This window comes from Peromyscus maniculatus, chromosome 4, assembly GCF_049852395.1.
Source record: "Peromyscus maniculatus bairdii isolate BWxNUB_F1_BW_parent chromosome 4, HU_Pman_BW_mat_3.1, whole genome shotgun sequence".
Classification (NCBI taxonomy): Eukaryota; Metazoa; Chordata; class Mammalia; order Rodentia; family Cricetidae; genus Peromyscus; species Peromyscus maniculatus.
Window position 1 is genome coordinate 120,549,224 of NC_134855.1, and position 20,105 is coordinate 120,569,328.

General features: G+C 39.8%; 1 protein-coding gene across 3 annotated transcripts in view; it reads left to right on the plus strand.

Moving 5' to 3' along the window:
* Macrod2 (mono-ADP ribosylhydrolase 2) overlaps positions 1-11,674 on the plus strand; it is a 1,982,629-nt gene extending 1,970,955 nt beyond the window's left edge. For all 3 annotated transcript variants that reach the window (XM_006983683.4, XM_042276356.2, XM_042276357.2), the window contains 2 exons: positions 787-854; positions 8,551-11,674. In XM_006983683.4, coding sequence (XP_006983745.1) covers positions 787-854 — 68 coding nt within the window. In that variant the 3' untranslated portion in view covers positions 8,551-11,674. The remainder of the gene's footprint in view (positions 1-786; positions 855-8,550) is intronic.
* Positions 11,675-20,105: the final 8,431 nt, after the last annotated feature.

A 20,105-nucleotide genomic window follows, 5' to 3' on the forward strand; every position in this document is an offset into this window, starting at 1 on the left:
GTCAGAGTTTTACTGTTGTAATTATCTGTCATTTTCTGTTTCCCATGTGTGTTGCTAGGAAATCTATTCATGACTCAAGCATTTGAGACAAGCACTCTACCAACTGAGCTATATTCCCTGTCCCCCACTGTCCGTTTCTATATTTATTTTCTTAGTTTACAGTATGGGCTTGGATAGTAAAAATCTCATTAAACTTGCTGACCCTTGGAAATTTCCAGAGTGACTGCTTTGGGCCACGTCTGGAGAAAGGCAATAATTATACATTCTATTTTTATGCAAATGCCCACATAGAATGAACACAATCAAGTAAAAGGCACATGTGTTGCTTTTCTATCTCATGGCATCTACTGGCTATTGTACCCACTGGCAATTTTACAGGAACTGTTTTGAATTCTGAAATTGTAAACACAGCAAACCAAACAGGTCTATTGGCATTGCCACTATGGATGGGGCATTGCCACTATGGAGGGAGCAGAGTACCTCTCTGCATGCCAATGATCTGCTTTTCTTTGTTTTCTCTTTGTTTTCCTAGATATCTATTAAGGCATTGAATTTATTTACTTAAGGGTGGTAATAAACACACGCAAACTGCCAAACCACAAATCTTGCATGAAATGACAGTTCAGCTGAGAGGAGAGTGATTCCTAACCTCCTGATCCCGTGTCATGAATAAATGAAAACAGAAAAGGCATAGACAGGAAATGGGAATGCTTTCAAACTGTAGTGGCCATTTTCATGTGTTTAAGGTTCTAGGTTTGATAATTGTTTAACATTTTCTGTTTACAGTTGAAATGAACAGTCAGGTTGACAGCGTAAATGAGCCAACAGAGTGTCAGCAAGAAGATTTCCAATAGGTAAGTTGCCCCCATGGAGGGAATTTGTCAATTCATGAGCCAGCCATAAGGAATAGTTTGTGAAGGGCATATTGTATTTCTCTTGGCTTTGTCAAGTCCTGGATATAGTTTGGGCTAAACTTTGGAGATCTGTAAACCAAATAACACGGTGTAAAGAAGAAAGATTACCCCCTAGAAGCTTGCCATCCTTACCACAAAGGACAAGCTGTGGCATATTTAAATCATGGAGCACCTTAGATTTCCTCACTTTGACAGCAAGAATAGTGCTTTTCCATCAGTCTTACCCTTTGCCTGCTAGAGTGATCAAATTACTCCAGGAACTTGAGCTGATTGGAGAAGTATCACTTTCCACAAGCATCCCACTGTGTTGTTTGGTATATCTGTTCTTAAGTGTAACACGAAATTTTTACCTGAGAGAATGTATAAAGACATATAAATATGTGTTGACATAAAAATAGCTGCCTGAGAGAGCCTACTGACTCCGAAAGACAAGCACATCTGTACAGACATATCTGGAACTCAGTGAACCTGAGGCAGCACCCAGGAAACTAAAAGTGGTACCCAGACCACACAGTCTACATCATATCTAAAGTGATAAGTAATCTATTAGCCTGTCCCATCACTAGAAAGAGCAATGGAAAAGAAGGAAGAGACTGAAATAAAAAAAAATTAGACTAACTATTAACTAAATGCTTAAAAACACCATAGAATAATGACTTGTAAGTAGATGTAAAACACAGATAGCGCCTCGGCTGCCCCCTTCACTCCCTGGGTCCTCTTGGTCTCTGCACTTGCCAGAAGGTCACCTTGCACCATACTTGTGCTCCAACATCACAGTGGAATGAAGGCTCAGACTGTAGGAGAGAACATATCTATCCTTTTCTTGATAATCATGAACATTATGGGACCATGTATCTAATACCATTTGTATAGCATAAAATTGTTTTTAAAAAATACACATTTATATAAACATGAGCTCATAAACATTTTTATATTATCCATGTATATCAAATATCCTGTGAAGTTATAGGAATTAATAGCTGGGAAGTTTCCATGGAAAGGTAATGAACTGAGACAAAATTTAAACAGTTCACACTATTCCTCAGTGCACAACCTTTGGATTTTTGTCTATTAATTTCCTATGTAATCAACATCAAAGTAAAGTGCTAGTATAGATTTATTTTCCTTGACTACAAATAGGCATGGAGGTTTAAGTACTTCCAACTCAAAATTCTTTGATGATGAGCATGAAGCAAAAGAGTTTGTGGACATATTTGCCACCATTTCTTCTCTTATCTGCTTTAAAAAAGCTCAAACATTGCTCCTGGCAAGCATGATGGTGGTTTTCTGTATTCATACAGATCTTAAATATTTTCCTTTAAAAAGACTCATAGGCCACTAAAACTAACCTTATTAATTAATTAATTAATCCAGGCATCATCTGCTTTAACTTTTCTTTAAAGTGAAAAAGGAATTGAGACTTGGACAAGCTTGCTGGTTTACCTGACTTCACTTCACTAGTTTTCTGAACTTCATCCAATATAAATTTGATGCATACTAGACAACTCCTTTGGCTATCTAGATATGTTGTTCCTACATTGACTGGGTTCAAGAAAATCATGAATATAAAACATTTTTTAAAATGGTATATGTAGTGAACATATAGAGACTTTCCTTGTTATTCTCAAGCAGTGCAGTATGACAACTACAAACACATTACATGAAGTATTTTGGTAATCTAGAGGTGATTTAAATTACACAGAAGGATGTGCATAGCTTATATGTAAATACCACACTGTTTTATATGTGAAACTTGAGTATGCATAGCTTTAAATATCCTTAGGACTATCAACAGACAATCTGCCATGGATACTGAATTCTAACTTCTGTTTCAAGTTCCTTCCTCACATCCTCACAGCCTTTTGTCCTTTGTGATGCCATATTTTCCTTCTTTTAGCAGAGTCATAGATTAGACTCTGTTTTTACACACCCCTGTAGTTAATTTACTCTCTATTAGACATTAATTATTGATTACACCAAACATTTGTTAATGTATTTGGAACCTTCATTTTTGTACTACTGTTAGGGTTAGGGTTGCACATAGTTGTTACCCACTGAGCATCATCAGACTTGGTTTGATGTGGATGAACACTGAAATATCTCCTTTATAAAGTGAATATAATCATATGGTACAAAAAATGTGGAGTAACTGGAACTCTTATACAGGGATGAATGTAGTAAAACATGGTATAACCTTATCTTTTCACTCTGACAAAAATCAATGTATAAGGTGGAAGGTTCATTTGGACTCTTGGGCTTGAGGAATAGCAGGAACATCAAGACAGGGAAAAGGCCACTGGAGTTCCAACAAAACCTTCAAGGCCATACCCACAATGACTATATGTTTTCACAAAAATCTTTAAAAAACTGAAGCCAATTCTTTCAAAACTATTACACTTAGATGAAAGAAGTAAAAAGCCCGATGAATTTAGCATGAAAAAGTGACCATTCAGCATTATCAATCTGATTTTATCCCAAGAATGTAATGACAGTTTGATACATACAACTCAATAAATGTAATGAATTTAAATAGTCTGGAAGACAGAGATCATATGATTATTTCAATACATTAAATTCTATCATATGTTTTAGCACCACTCATGAACCCTTCCCTCCACCACAAATATTACACCTTCATAAAATAGACATGGCCAGCATTATACCAAATGGGGAAAAATGAAAGTCTATCTTCTAAGCCCAGTGTATCAGCATTTTTTAACTGCTGTGGCAAAATACCTGTTAGGAACAATGTCAAGGAAAAGAAGATGGATTTAGATAGGATAGTCCATTAGGCTATGACAGCCTAGTTTGTTGACAATAGGTGCTTAAAAATGACTGCTTGCTGGGTGGCGATGGTATACGCCTTTAAACCCAGCACTCAGAAAGCAGAGGCAGGTGGATCTCTGTGAGTTCAAGGCCAGCCTGGTCTACAGAGTGAGTTCCAGGAAAGGCTCCAAAGCTACACAGAGAAACCCTGTCTTGAAAAAAGCAAAACAAACAAACTAAAAAATTTTAAATGATTGCTTATTATCTGGAGCATCGGGAAGCAGGATCTTGAACCAGAATTGGAAATGAGTACTAACTTCAATAGTCTGCTTCTAAACACCTCGTGTCATCCAGATAGGACTGACTTGCAATGGTTCCACAACATCCCCAAACTTAGTTTTAGAAATGAAGTGTTCAAGGACCTGAGCCCATGGTGGACTTTCACATTCAAGCTGCAGCAAACCAATAAGAAGACAGATATTTCTCCTCTTTACTAGATATGGGTACTAGAAGTTTTAAAAAGAACAATAAAGACATAAATGGAAAGAGAAGAAAGATAGTATTCTGTTTGAAGATGATATGATCCTATATAGGAAAGACAGATAAATTCAATAAAGTAGCAATACACAGGTCCTATCTTATAAAATCAGTTGCATTTCTGTATACCAATAACAATTTTCTGTGAAAAGGAAGTCAGAAACTCAATCCTTCAAAATAACCACAAAAATATACTATTAGAAATAAATTTAACTGAAGGATCTTGCTAGTGAAAATTGTAAGACGTGGATGCATGTACTCAAAGACACAAACACAAGAGAAGTTCATTTCGTGGTTTTAGAAGAACTAGCATTGTTAAATTGTTCCTATTACCTAAAAGTGACCTATAGGCTTGATACAATCTCTGCCATTACACCTGCTATGGTCTGGATGTGAGACGGCCTTTCTAGGCCTGATGTTTGTAAACTTGGTCCCTCGTTGATGCACTGTCTTAGAAGGTTGTGGATGCTAACGGGAAGTTGAATACTTCCAGTCTCCCTCCTACTTCCCAACTGTGGACACGGGTCCACTAACTGTGCACAGTCCTGCCGCCTTCCCTTCCCTCCCCCACCGTGATTGACTGTGTCCTTTCTTCAACTGCAGCCTAGAGAATCCCTTCCTCATTTAAACTCCTTGTCCAGCATTTAGTACAGCAATGAGAAAAGAACTAATATAAAACCAAAGAGTTTCTTCACAGAAATGGAACAACAGCAACAGAAACCCAATCACATGAGAACAGAAAACAACAACAGAAATATAATCCAGAGTGGAAAAAAAAAATCCAGGTTGAAGGCATGGCAGTGCTTGAAAAGCCAGAATCCACGTGCAGATGATTGAAATTTGACCACCATTTTTTCACCCTGCACAAAAATCAACTAAATCAAAGACATAAATGTAACACTTTTTTTTTTTTTGGAAGGTTCTCCATGCTGCCATTTATTTCCTCCACAAACTCTAAGTATTTCAATCATTTAATTTACCCACCAATCCTCCTGTCAAATCAAGGGCATGAACAACCAAGTTTACATTCAGATTCTTATTTTCAGTGGGAAGTCAGGGGCTGAAGCTCAGGGCAGCATGGAAGTGACAGGATGGAGGTGTCCCCTCCCGTCTGCTGAACCAGGAAGGTTGGTTGTGGAAGGGAACACAGGCAGTGCAGGGACAGGGTCCTGGTGTGCAGGTGTGGCTGGGTTCCCCAGGTCTTCACATTGAGCCCATAGGGTCACAGGGAACATCAGACAGACACTGTTGCTGAGAGTGAACTGAGAGGCTCTGGATGTCACAGGAGAGACCTGAGTACATCATCTGTCACTCTGTCAGGCCAGGAAGCTGTCTTCACACTGTAGCTAGAGTATAGTTTCCTCTCTTTGCACCTGTGTTTCTCCTCTTCCTCACAACAGCCACCACAGCTCCAATGATGGCCACAGCTACAAGGAGAACCGGAACAGCAATGATTGCTATGATAGGGACAGTGGACTGAGGAGGTTCCCATCTCAGGGTGAGGGGTTGTGTTAGTCCCTCATGGTGCACATGGCATGTGTATCTCTGTTCCTCCCCTGCAAAACACTTTATGTCACTGGTCTGGGCAATGTGTCTCCCCCTACCCCATAGGATTCCAATAGCTCAAGAACAAAAGAAAAACTCCATAAGTAGGATTACATCCAACTGCAAAGCTTCTATGCAGCAAAAACAAGCAACATAACAGAGAGACATCTACAGAATGGAAGGGAGCATTTGCCAGCTACGTATCTGAAAGAAAGAATATTCAGAGCAGAAACCAAAAAACTTCAAAGTAAATTTTTTACTTAATAAGAAAACCCAAATAGACACCTCTCAAACAAAATACTAATGGCCAACTACTATATGGAAACACACACACACACACACACACACACACACACACACACACACACACACACACACAAACCCCAATGAGAATGGCTCAGCTGCCTTTAGCCTACTGGCTATGGGTGAGATAGGACCTCTGTTGGTCTTTTCTGTATTGAACACACAGATTGCAAGCCCAGTGCCACTTTGAGATCTTTGGCAGTAATTAACCATGCAGCTCACACACGATTGAGCTGGTATGATAATGAGTATTCAGAGACAGGTAATGCATGGGGAGCACTCACCAACCTAAGACAGAGCACCTGTGTGGCCTGGGTAGGCGTCTCCATGACGGGTAAGGTGACCTGCTGACGTCCCACACAACCCAAGTCAGAAGCTCATTTTTTAATAAAAGGGGAGCCTGCGGGGCCCTGGACCCCGTTTTGGGTAACTGTTGCCTTGCTTGTGGACCTTGACCTTGATATCCTCCCAATGCTAATTCCCTACCAGGTTCCACCCTCCTGAATGCCCAAGGGAAGTTCCTTGTCTGTGTATCCTGAATAATGGGCATTAACAGCTTAGATGCAAGATTGTAAAACATCAGTAGTGAACTTCTGCCCTCTGGGGTCCTCCCATTGTGCTGTAAGCCTGTAATTAAGACCTCCTACCCCCTTCAAGAAATGACATTCGACATTTAAAATTAAATATATATATATATATATATATATATATATATATATATATATATATAATTGAGTGAATACTGCAAATGTAATCTATGAATACCACAAATGTGATTAATATCATGAGTGTAATTAAAAAATAAATTAATTAAAAAAAACAAAAAAAAACAAAAAAACAAAACAAAAAAAAACCCCAATGAATATTATTAGACATGAGGGAAAAGCAAATCCATATTATAGTAATATTCCATCTCACCCCATTCAGCATCACTATTGATTTTAAAAGGCTGGTGTAGCAGAAAAGAACTTACCTAATGTTGGTGGTAATGTAAGTCAGTATATTCCCTGTGGAAAACAATATGAAGTTTCCTCAGAAAAGGAAAAATAGAATTGCTATAAGATATAGCTCATAGGATTTGGAGGAAGAGATACTGTAATCAGAGTACATGTCTGACAAAATATCTATTTTCAATAAAAGAAAAGTAGGAGGAAAAAGATAGAGCCATCCCAGTCCTTAGTTGATCAGCATGGCATATCCACATGCACATGGTTATGTTATGTTATGTTATGTTATGTTATGTTATGTTATGTTATGTTATGTTATGTTAAGTTATGTTATGACACATTAGTCATAGTGTCTGAGATAGAGGATTGTGCTAGGTGTCCTGTCCATGAACAAAGAAAATGCCATAATGGAATTTAACCCCACCCTTTGCAGCAAAATGAATGGAACATAGTACATTATGTTAAGTGAAATAAGCCACAAAACAAAAATGTCAACATGAAATGGGGATAGTGGCAGTTAGAGATTAAGAAAAGTCTAGCTTGGGCGGGGTAGAGGTGGGGAGTATTGGGCTAGAAAAATGCACACTGTATGCCTGAATATAAATATCACACTGAACCCCATTCATATGAATGCTATGTTCTTGGCACAGTCTAATATCTCACAGTAGAATGGATGAAAAAACGTGATTTTTCCATACAGAGTATCTGTAGTCATCATTGCAAAGGAACAAAATAAAGTTGAGAAGCAGCAGCATAACTCTCAGGAACACTGTGCTGAGTGAAAGGAGCCAGGCACAAGATGCTTGTGTGATCCTGTTTGTAGAGATCTCATTTGTAGAAATTCTAGATCAAGAAACACTACCTTACAGTTGTTGGTTCCAACAGGATTGAACTTGGGGAAGAGATATTTCTAGAGTCATGAGGATTTTTTTAGATACTGATAGTGTCACAGACTAAATATGAATCTTAAAACTATAATCAACTAAGTACATCTGATTTGTGCATTTCCCTGGAGGTGGACTAGACTTCAGTTTTAAAAGTCTAACTAAAATGAGCACAGACTGTTTTGGAAAAGAGTCTATTAAAGTTGTCTCATGGGTGGAGAACACAGCAGATATGCAATAAGAAAGGTCTCATCAATGGCTTTTGCAAATCAGCATAATATAAGTCATTATTTACATAACGGGCCCTAGAATCTAGAATGTGTGAATAGTCTGGGGAAGGAAGGACACATCAAAGTTAGGTTGTTCAAAGGATTCTTTGAACACTTGAGTTAATCGTCCCCATCAGCTGAAGCAGTGTGTCATGTGGCCTACATTTATTAGCAGTGATTCATAATATCTTTAAAGATACCATGTGCCAGCAATTACAGTTCAGATAGGTAAAGCTCTTTGATAGTCAAATGAACTATTCCTGGGCCTGTTTGAGGACTGAGAGACATTTCATGGGCTGCATTAAAAAGATATTCCTTGCTGAGCCTTGTGAAGATGCCTAATCTTTAATCTAACAAATGGTTTGTTTCTCTTTGTCTTCCTCAGGGCCACAAGATGAAGCAAAGGAACAAAGAACTAAAGCTAAATGACAACCCTCAGCATTGCAAGGCCTGGCGCTGGGGGACTTGGGAAGATGATAGTGTGTGCTGTGGAAGAGGGTGGGGGAGGGGGGAAGGCAAGTCTGCGGAAGGAAGGGGATCCTTTGCTCTAATTCTCCAGCTGCATTTTGTTCTGTTTACCTACAGAAAAAAAAAAGGAAAAGAAAAAGAAAATTTAAAAAAAAGAAAAAAGAATAAGCAAGCAAGCTCCCTCCACTCGTGAGAGTAGGAGAGGCTCCGTGCTAAGGCCATCTTTCAGGCACTCGGTCCCTATCTTTTCTGTCTTTTCTCCATGCCTCACCCTAGGGTTGGTGATAGGGTTCATACTCACCTGAGTCTCCTGGGCCCTGTCTGCTTCCTTGGTTATCTCACAAAGCTGATCATAGAGTGATTTCTTCCAAGAAAAAGGAAGGAGGTGATTAACAAGCTGCAGGCTAAATTTCAAGAATCCCCATGCTCAACATTGGTTATGATCCACAGACAGAGGAGAAAGAATAGAAAATGGGCACAAGCCTCAGACAACACTCTGAAAAGGTCTAAATGAAGAGTTCAAAATATTTTAATTGGGGGTTAATAAAAAAGGTGGGACCTGGCAGCCTCTGCAGTCTCCACCTCCATACCCAGGATGTCATGTGCATTCACTTTTGAGGCTGATTTTGAGCACGGCTTCTTTGGTGTATGAGGTCTTCACTCTGTGCTTCCATATGGAGCCCATCACTGAGATGTGGATCTTTGTACACAGTGGGAAATGGTGTTCCTTTCATTAAGACCTAAGAGATGTGCTTGCTTCCTTTAGGGCCCAAACAAACCTATTAAATAATAATTTTGGTTTTCAAAGTTCCACTTGAAATCTCTACTTTTCATAAAAGAATATCCATGTTGAGCCAAAGTGTGATAGCCCACAGAGGCTCACACTTGAAGTTAGGAGCAGTAAGAGTCATTGCTTCCAGTCCTGGCTTCCTAGTCTGCTCATGCCAAGTCCAAGGAGGATTTGATGGGTCATCCACTCATCCAAAAGGGAGCCAGAACTATTAACAACTTAAGAAGCCAGTGGAATAGTGTTAGCTCAAGAAATGAAGACCATGGGAGGCTGGGCATTAGCCTGACTATCTGTCCCAAAACAAACTGAAGTTCTCACACTGCCTCTCTGGGTTCCAAAGACATGGTAGTATCTTTTGCATATCACCTTAACTCTACAATGTATGTTTTAGAATTGGGATGTTTGTGTTGCTACTCCTAACAGAAGACGGAAAAGTGGAACTGACAATATCTAAAGTCAATAGGGAGATGATACCAATTTATAAATATCTCATCCAATTCTCTAGTTTTGCCCTTTCCTGTGGAAAATTCATCTTATCTTCTTAAGACTAGCTTTGGCTGTTCTGAATTAATTGCCTCTTCCAGATTACATATTTTGCATAATAGAATAAGTAGCAAATCATATATCTGCATAAGTTACCTTTTAACATCTCTAAATTTCATTAAGGCGATTCATCATAGCAACAAGGATATTTCAGCAATTTCATGGTGTTTCCCCATGGCCTTTTCTCTTTCTACAGTTCAACACGAACGCATATACCTCTCCATTACACACCCTTTTCTAGAACAATGCTTTCTCTAAATAATTGAAGAAAGCATGCCGTTCAAATATTGATAGCTTCAAAGTTTCTGGCCATCTTCATACCTATTTTACAAGCACCCATCATTTTTATGAAGTGCCTGACAAGAGGCCCATGCTAGGAAGGTGTTTCCCCATAACTCCCAGGGGAAGTACTGCTGGGACTCCTAATGGGGCAATAGTGGACAGCAGGCTTCTCAATGGACACAAATGAAAGAGGAACAGCCAGGACTGAAGTGACCCAGCCCACCTTTCTCCTTATTATCAATGGCAGCCATTTGATTCACTCATCTTGCATGGGTTAAAAAATAGGAAGAGAGAATTCTATGAAAACTGTAGGAAAAGGAAAGCACTCTTTGTATCTAGGAAACAGAGAAGGAGTCGTCCCACTCCTGAATTTGCTTAAACTTCTTTTTATGAATTAGACATTTTCATTTTTGCTTTGCAGTAGATTTTTGGTTGCTATGTGGCTGAATGATTGTATGCTTTAAAATAAATAATGCAGTTAATTTACACTTCAATAATGAAATATTAAAATTTTAGCTCTGGGCCAGACTGAAGGCGTTACAAACAAGGAGAGCCTGTTTGCTGGCCCTGTCACTGCACAGGCTGTACAATGCAGTCCATGTGGGAAGTGGACCAGTTCGGCCACACGTGAATTCTGGATGGCAGTTTCCAATCACACTTCAGCCGGGCCACATGCCACGAAGGGCAACAGGAGCGTGGAGGGAAGTGGCCCTGTTCTTAGTCATGTTTGCATACAGAGGATTGAAGTAGGCCTTCAACATGATAGTCCTAATTAAAAAGGTACTCACTGCAGGCTAGACAAAGGGGCTTTTCCTCTTGCTGGTAACTATTCAGATGATGGACAAGTCTTCTTTGATAAAAGCTTACAAAGAAGACCTCTGAAGTACTGTCTATGATACTGGGTCACATATTAATCACCGCAGCTAATTGTAAATCTTTCTATGGAACACTGAAAAGCCTCTTTGTGAATTAATACAGTTCTGCTTGATGCACTTGGTTTGCAAAGACATTTCTCTGTATGTGGTGCATGTCAGCTGTGCTTTGAACAACAACAGTTAACAGAATATGTTCAATATATTTTCTCGGGAAATAGGGTTTTTATCATATGACTCATTAAGGATTTGCCTTACCCTGACATTTGTGATATAAAGGAAAATCAGGAAAAAAGTAATTTTCTTGAACAAGATACGTTTTTACTTAATGCGAATAAATGTAGTCTGTTGCTTGCAAGGAAAAAAAAAATGTCTTCTGGTATTAATAGGGTAACACGTGCCTCTTCTGTTGAACCAGTCTGGAAATGCTGGCCAGCTTCTGAGTCTGTTTGTCTCTTTTCATCTGTGCCACACACTATGACACTTCAATGACTGTTGCCTTCAAACTATATTTGTTAGAGCAGAGTGCAAATAAACTTCTTTGAGAGGATAATGTGGAACTATGCATTTTGTGAAATTTGTTCTTTAGCCACAAGCAATTATTCTGGGCTCATTTAATACTATTTGGTTGTAAATAAGCATATTTAAAATTGCCTCTGTAAGTCCTCTTTGACTCAATGATTTTCTTCCCTCACTGAGACTAACTGAAGTTTTTGCCCATGTTTCTCAAACTACAGAGAAGTTTCAACAGACATACATACCCACAACCGTTTTTTCTTTATGCTAGATAAAGAAAATTAACTTACTAACATAGGTTGCTGAGATAAAGACAATAGGTACATCCCCCTTTACTGGAATTCTCTCACGCATTCCTGTGATCTTGGTACTGACTGGCTGTGTGAACGTGGCAGCCACGCCCTTCAATCTACTGCTGCCACAGTCATGATAAATAAAATTGCAAAAGTAGTTCAAACTGCAAAACAGGGCCACCAAAAATCACCATAAAAAAAAACTCAATGTCTTTTCCAAAGTGAGTATACATAAACATTCCACCAAACGTAATTCCCTCCATCTCTTTCAGAACAAGTACTACCAGTTGTCCAGGTGTTGTTCTTGTAGGCAATCAACTGAACCCTTTCATAAAATGCCAGAAATGGACTGGCCTAAGGACATCTAGGCTGCCACAATAGAGCAGCATGTTTCTAGCAGTAAATAAAATTTGAAAAGGAAATCAAAAGCAGGTAGCACAGTCCCCTGTTAGAGCAGGCACCTTCAACACATGGTTCACAGTGACCATGATGATTGTTTGACTTGATTCAAACCATGCTGGGTACAATGCTTCTTCTATACCCAGCTATTCAAGACAGACTGCCTGTCACTCATGCTTCTCTGCCAATGCTTCTACCAACGTTCAAACATGAGACTGTGAGGGGAGATTTCTCAGCCAAACTATACCAAGAGGGGACTGCAGAAAGGAATTAATTTTTTAGTTAAATGAATTTGTCTGTTTCAGTGTTGAATGTTCATTTTGAATAAACATTTAGTTATCCAGATTCAAAGTGTAAACTTCCCACCATTGAAGTTATTTCTTGTTCTGTGATTATTTTTGTACCTCACAGATAAAAGTCTTATTCTCTAATTACTATGAAATAAAACTAATACTTAGCTAATAAATGTAAATATTAAAGTTATAGTAGCTAAAATTATAATTATGGTGTTTTTAAATTATTTATCTTTGCATTATAATATTTTTATAGTTATAAAAATTTGAGAAAGCATTCAAATTAGGATTTTTTTAGCAACAAAAAATGAGTACTAAATTAGAATGTTCTTTTTTTCTTGTTTGAAATTCCATAAAAATGGGTAAGTTTTCAGCACCTATCCTGAATGTCTTTAAAAAGTAGGAATAGAAATTTTAAGTACACAAAAAATGAAATTTTATGGATAAGCTACTTAGCCAGTATCAAATTTATTTTTGATTTACCAACAGCAGAACAGGGGAGAAAATGCATATAAAAAAATCAATGCCTGGAAGAAACAGCTATTGAGAGGACCCTTTACCACTGTCTCTTTCTCTATATACCAATCAATCAAAATAATGAGTGTGAATTGATAAAATCCTATGAGCAACTTCAGGTAATAGCTTTGATTTATTTTCATTTTATATTATCTTCAGTATTGTATGAATCATACCCTGTGTCATGGCTGTCCATTTCTTCTTGAGGTGGCATTTTCTTATCAATCATTTCCCTAAGTCATTGACAAATATTTCATAATAATGGCTGAAGGTTATTGTACCACTTCCCTGTTGGATACCACTCAGCTTACTTGAGTCCTTCTTCCTTTAAATAAAACTACTAACATTCTCTTTTAACCACAGTTTCTGTCTACACCAGGCTACAGTTTCAGGAGAGGCCCCGGGGTTAATGAATATTTGGCACTAATCACCAAATTACGTTACAAAGTCATACTGCTAGCAATTATAAAATGAGAATTTCCACTTTGTGGGGCCCTCGCTGACCTTGAGGGCCCTATAAACATGGACACTTCAACATGTCAGCATGAGAAATGGTTTCTCATTGCTATTTTAACTACCCTGTCTTCATTTACTAATGAGGGTGGACAGATTTCTGTCAGCTGCTTGTATTTTCTGATTGGGGAATTAATTTGCTCATGTTCTTTGGGCATGTATCACTGGGATTTTGCTTTTCTATTGATATTTATGAGCTAGCTCTTTATATAGAGAGTTTTATCTTTATTGTCATGTTTCCTGCATAAATTTTTCTACTTGTCTTTCACTTCATAAATGTGACTGTGATATTTTCTGACACACAGTCCTTTTTATCTCTCTGTGGAAGAAAATCTCTTTCCTTTCGTGTGGGCTTCCGTGTGGGCTTCCGTGTCTTTTGTGGCTGACAACGCCTGCTGAGCTTCATTTCTGCCTCTGCCGAAATCTTTTATCCAAGTAGAAAGAGCCTTTTTGGCTTTCCTGCCTATAGGTCTCCCAATCCTACACCTTCCAGAAGATGGCAGACTGAAAGATAACCCATCCTGGCCAATCCCAAGAATTTACCTACCAGACCTCAATGACTGGTTTAAAAAGATTGGTGACCCAAACGGAATGAATCAGTAATTTTTCTAATTGGATATAGTTTTACTGGGAAAGAGAATTTCACCAGTTCCAATGTGTAGGCAACCATGTTGATTTTAATAGCCTTTTCTATTATTCATGTGACTTAATAAATTCCCCGCGCAAGCAACTTTTGAGATAGGTTTGTAGTATTTTCTGGTTTGAAGAAACACCATTCATTATTATTCCTGTTCTCTACTCCATTCCCTTCCTTGAAACAGGGTCTCAGGTAACTCAGGGTGGCCTTGAACATTCTTGTAGCTGAGACTGGCCTAGACTGCCTGATCTTCCTGCCTCCATCTTTCAAATGCTGTAACAATACTTGTCTGCCACCATGCCCATGTAAAAACAAAACCTTTCATAGTCCTCAAAGCTCTATCAGTGTGCTCCCCCACCCAGAGCTCTGTAAACTCATCTGCTATTCTTTCCAGTGGCTTTTCTGCTCTCATGACATGAGGCTCCTGAGATATGCAGTCATGTTTCTCTCCTTAAAGCAGTTCACTGGCTTTTCTAGAATATTCTTTCTCTGGCTATTCACATGGCTACTTTGTTCATCACTTTGGAATATTCTCCAAGCTTTCTTGTGAGAGTGAGATTCTCAGTGAGAGTTGCCACAAATGCCCTTGTAATGCTATTAACAATTCCTAGGCCTAACCCTATATCTCTAAGGCTCCAGGTCTCCCTTTTCCTTAGCACTTAAATGATTTAGTCATTAAACTCAGCCCCCCAAAACTTATAAAACTCAACTCCCTTGAGAACAGACAGGCAAGACCTTTGTTTTAGTCACCAGAGAATCCTAAGTTCCAAGGCTGGACCTGGCACTCAGAGAAACAGGAATTAAGTGTGTGCTGAAGGAAGGAATTCTGCTCAGGGTTTGTTCTGGGAAGTTGTTGGCACATTCCTTTTTGTAAGGCAGATCAGCTCCTGGCTGAAGGTTCTCTTTTTGTGTTGGCCTTGGCTAGAGGGTTGTTAAGGAGAAATGAGTTCTCCTACGGTGATTAAGTAAGTCAGCAGGGTGCTATGTGTCTTGACCCTGAAGACTTCTGACATAGCAGAAGAGGAAAGCACAAAATCTCTTTGCAAAACTGGGGTGGCAAGTTAGCTTAGCAGTTAAGACCACTGGCTCTTTCAGAGGGCCCAGGTTCGGTTCCCATCACCGACAAGGTAGCTCACCACCATCCATAATTACAATTTCAGGGGACCCAATACCCTCTTCTTACCTCCATAGTCATGAGGCACACACACAATACACATACATGGATGTAGGCAAAATACACATAAATTGAATCTTTTTAAAAAAATTATTGTGGGAACTGCCTTTCTGGAAAGAAATTATGTTCAGTTTATACTGAATATGAAAAGGGAACAGAAAGGATTTATTCATTGATCCTGCCTCAAATAAGCAAGAACTTCATGTGATGGAACTGTATCATTTTATGTAAAGGTAGTTAATGATAATAATAGGTAGGCACAGCCAGACTACCATGAAAAGGCAATGAAATTTCTACATGTGGCTACCATTTGTATCACAGCCTCTAAGTTAAGCAGAATTCCTCTAGGCTGCCATCATGGGGTTCTGTCCCTTTGGCATGAAGCCCACAGGCCACTACGAAGCAACAAGAGAGAAGACATTACTGTGAGTCACACCTAGAAGGGACTATATGACATCACTTTTGCCCACACATTATTGAGTACAAGTTGTTCAACTGACCCGACTCTAACTCCTGGTATTATAGTTTGGCTGAGTAACTAGCAGGAAATTGACTGTGTCTGATGATGATCTGGCTTGCTGCCTGCTTTGTGCTCTATGCTCTGGTTCAAGCCACTGTTTCCCACAAAACCAAGCAAGTCAGCACACCAGCTCAGAGAGGACTGCCACCTGAATATATTAGTTGGTCAAAGCAATCAACACTGGACAGAAGGCTTAAGAGCATGTGGAGAAAGCAGGGGTGCTGCTCTGCAGTCCTGGATAGAAAGAAACTCAGGGACAGTGAGTCAGTGACATGGCTCAGCAGGTAAATGCTCTTGCAGTGCGATCCAAATGGCTCAAGTTCAATCACGGAACACATGTTAAAAAAAAAGCGGGGGGGGGGGGGGGCCAGCCGGACAGTGGTGGCACACGCCTTTAATCTCAGCACTCAGGAGGCAGAGACAGGCGGATCTTTGTGAGTTTGAGGCCAGCCTGGGCTACAGAGTGAGTTCCAGGAAAGGTGCAAAGCTACACAGATGCCAAAAGTTTTTCTCTATGTGCACACTGTAGCATGCATCAACACACACACACACACACACACACACACACACACACACACAAAGCATTTAAATTTAGGCTAAAAGAAAAGAATCTTGAGGATATGGCAGAATAGATTATACCTTTGTCTTATCTCTGTTCCTGGTTTAATTTCTTGTTTTTATTAAAGTCACCTAGCACAAGAGAGTTGATGGTCTTGATTAGGCTCTAAATGGACACCTTTTGTCTTTGTCTAACTATAAGAACCTGTTTAGGTGCCCACGTGTTTCTCCTTGGTTTTATTTTTTTTTTTTTCATCTGCTTAAGTCTGTGTTTATATGTGACTCTCCTTTGCTACCTGTACCTTTAATGCAGCTGAAATTCATTTTGTTATTTGGTAGTTGGGGAGAAGCAACTGGACTTCGTTTCAAAATACTCCCAGGACCAATTATTAAATGGTGCATCCAGATTTTTTATCCTGAGTTTATACTTGAACACATGCTCATTTTTCTTTTACACAAGGACCTATTTTCTTGGCTACCTCTCCTACTGCTGTTTCCTAATATACTGATTTGGCTACTGTGGTTTACCTGGCTGTGACAATGGCTGGTGAGGCACACTCAGTGCCTGCCTCTTCTTCATGTTCAAGTGGACACACTTCACCACATTTTCCACCAAGAAATCACACCCCTTCTTTTCTTTTCTTTTTCTTTTTCTTCCAATTCTCCTTCTCTTAGAATCCAGAAAACCTGAGCGAATCAGAGGGTTCACAATGAGTTCTGATACCAAGGAGAGAAGACACTTGTTATAGATGCAGCCTTCTGAAATGCTCTATAGAAGCAACCTTCCTGTTTATCCCTGGCCTGTGGACAAGACTGAGCTGTGGCCTGAATAACAATTGCCTTTGCAATCTTCTGTCCAAAGCTTTTTTCTGACTGTTTGGGCCTCCTTGCCCATCAATCTCCTGTCCGTGCCTTCCAGTCGTGTGTAGTGAGTCAGGAGGCAAACACTCGGTAAATGTCAGTGTGTCTTGAGCGATCATCCTCTCTAAGCAATTGTCCACTTTGCAAGGAATAAAGGACTCAATAGAGCTGGTCACCAGCCTCTTTATCTGCAAAGCACAAGACACGGGCATCTAGCATGTGGTTATCAAATGCTTCCCAGAGAGGTGCAAGCTGCTCCTGAAACAGCGTCTTTGGTTTCATTTCATCTGATATCAGTATTGGCATCACACAGTTGACAGGAGATTCATTAGAGCCTAGTCTAGTAAAGACTGAGGCAACAGCATCCCCTCTAAAAGATCCCGACCAGTAAGAGGCTAGAAAAGTACTAGATTTTTGTTTGGGTAAATGGAAAAGTATAATTAATATGGACAGAGAATCTATAAACATCTAATGTTAAATAGCAATCTTCACTGTTTAATAATTGTTCGGAAGTTAATTCTATCTTGACAACAATGAAGTGGTTACTGCTTTCCCTCCCCCTTTAAGATGAGCAACCGAAGGTACCAAGGAACTAATTAATTTGCACAAGGCCCCACATCAAGTAAGCATCCAGAAGCTATTATCCTAACTGCTTTGGTTGGGGGCTTCTGCACTACGGTCAGAAACAAAATTGCCCTCAGACACTAGTGAGTCCCAAATCCTGGACCTCAACATAGGCTCTAGGTCTTGTAGCTTCTGGTTTGGGAATCCAGGGAAGAAATGTCAGAACTTTGTGCCTCTAACAACTTCCAGGTAATGCAGTTGCTGCTGCTGCCCTGGGGGCCAGACTTTGAGAACAAGTGCGCTGTACTGACGTGATTGACAGGTGTGATCCCCCTGACAGCAAGGTAGGGTAAAACATCCTGAGATTCTTTAAGCCATGCAGCTAAATCTCAATTTCCTAAGCCAGAATACCTGTGCATTTCAATTCCCTAAAGCAACTGTAAGCTGGCACAGCCCACACGGGGCCAGCTTCTCTGTCTGTTGGGTTTACAGGCAGCTATTCAAAAATGAGACAGTATGAACAGCAATGTTGGACCATCAGAAAACAAAGATTTAAATATCAGCCTTATGGCCTCCCTTCCCTTCTCATAGCCATGACTGTCATATCTAGAACATAGTGGCAATCATTCACCACTTAAGAATTTAATATAAAGGTAAATGTTATACACATACATAGACAGATTTCCTGGCACATAGAAACAATAGTGTCAACACATGCATGTGTACACACACACACACACACACACACACACACACACACACACACACACGTATAACCCCTTATGAAGAAATGATATTTGATTTCTTTGCTTTTTAGAAACCAGGAAAGCAACATAGCTTTCTTAGCCTTTTCAACATCTACCAGGGTCACACTGGGTACCCAGACTTTCTTTCCATTTTTTAACTATGACAAGAAAGGCTATGTACTTGGCTGTCTGTTGCTAGCCAACTCCTGCTGGAGAGAGGGATTTGTTGGCTGGCTCTTCTCCAGAGCCATATTTCCCTGTGCAGAAGAAACAGATGAATTCTAATAAAAAGATGGAAAGGGCTAGGAAGAGCCAGCAATCTACAAAGAGGGAGCCTGGGCAAGTAGAGGAGAAGAGAGCTCAGAGTAATTTCCATGTCATAAGTCAAGCTTCCTCTTAACCAATTCTAAGCTGCTTACTGCATTCTTTTTGGTGCTTCTTTCCTTTGCAAGAATATAGAGTTGTTGCCTGTGTTAGCCGTTACCCTCCTTGCTGGAGATACAGAAGTTCAGGACACAGGTAGAACCTTCTATCATGTGCTGAAAGGGAAGTAAGGTCAAGACCGGAAGAAGGGAATCAAGACCAGAGTGAAACAAACTCTTGAGGATTAACAGCCAACTCATTTCCCACACAGGAAAAAACAACGTCCTGGAGGTTGTTGGCTCACTCCCAGCCTTGGAGAACTGCTGTTACAATGAGAGGAGAGTGTGGGTTAAGCCCAAGCCTGGGCATGGAGAGTCTATAGGACTGGGGGTCTACACACAGCCGTCTTCCCTTGGTGTTCAGCAAAGGTGGAACATGATCCAATTTTAAAAGTGACTCTACGTTAGTGTGGTATGAGAAAGTTGGGCCAATACCAAGTGAATTCTCTAATCTGTGATCTCAATACAAGGAAGAGAAGGGAGAATTAAGAGCAGCAGTTCTGAAGAAAGCTCTAGAGAAAGAGTTCACAGATGGGTCCAGGTGCTGATGAGCCACACTCTGCTACAGTGACTGCCTCACTTTTCTCATGACTTCCAGAAGCAATTTACTAAGCATCGAGTCTTGTCCTCTATTATCTCGGGTCAATGTTCTCAATTCTAGCCACATAATAAAATTGTCTAGGGAGCCCTACCCTCCCCAAAAACGAAGGAAGGGAAGTCTATAAATGGCAGGCCTGTCACACTTCCAAGATATCAAGGTCATTAAAGACAAAGAAAAACTGAGAAACTGTCCCAGATTCAAGGAGTATATGAAGACAAAACTGAATTCATTGTAGATCCTGGAAAAGAGTATCCATGCCGTAACTAGTGTCAATGAATGCCCCATTGGATCTTGACACTATTGCTATGGAAACGAGGAAAAGGATGAACATTGGGACAGTTGCGTGAAAGACACAAATTAATTCTTTATGCT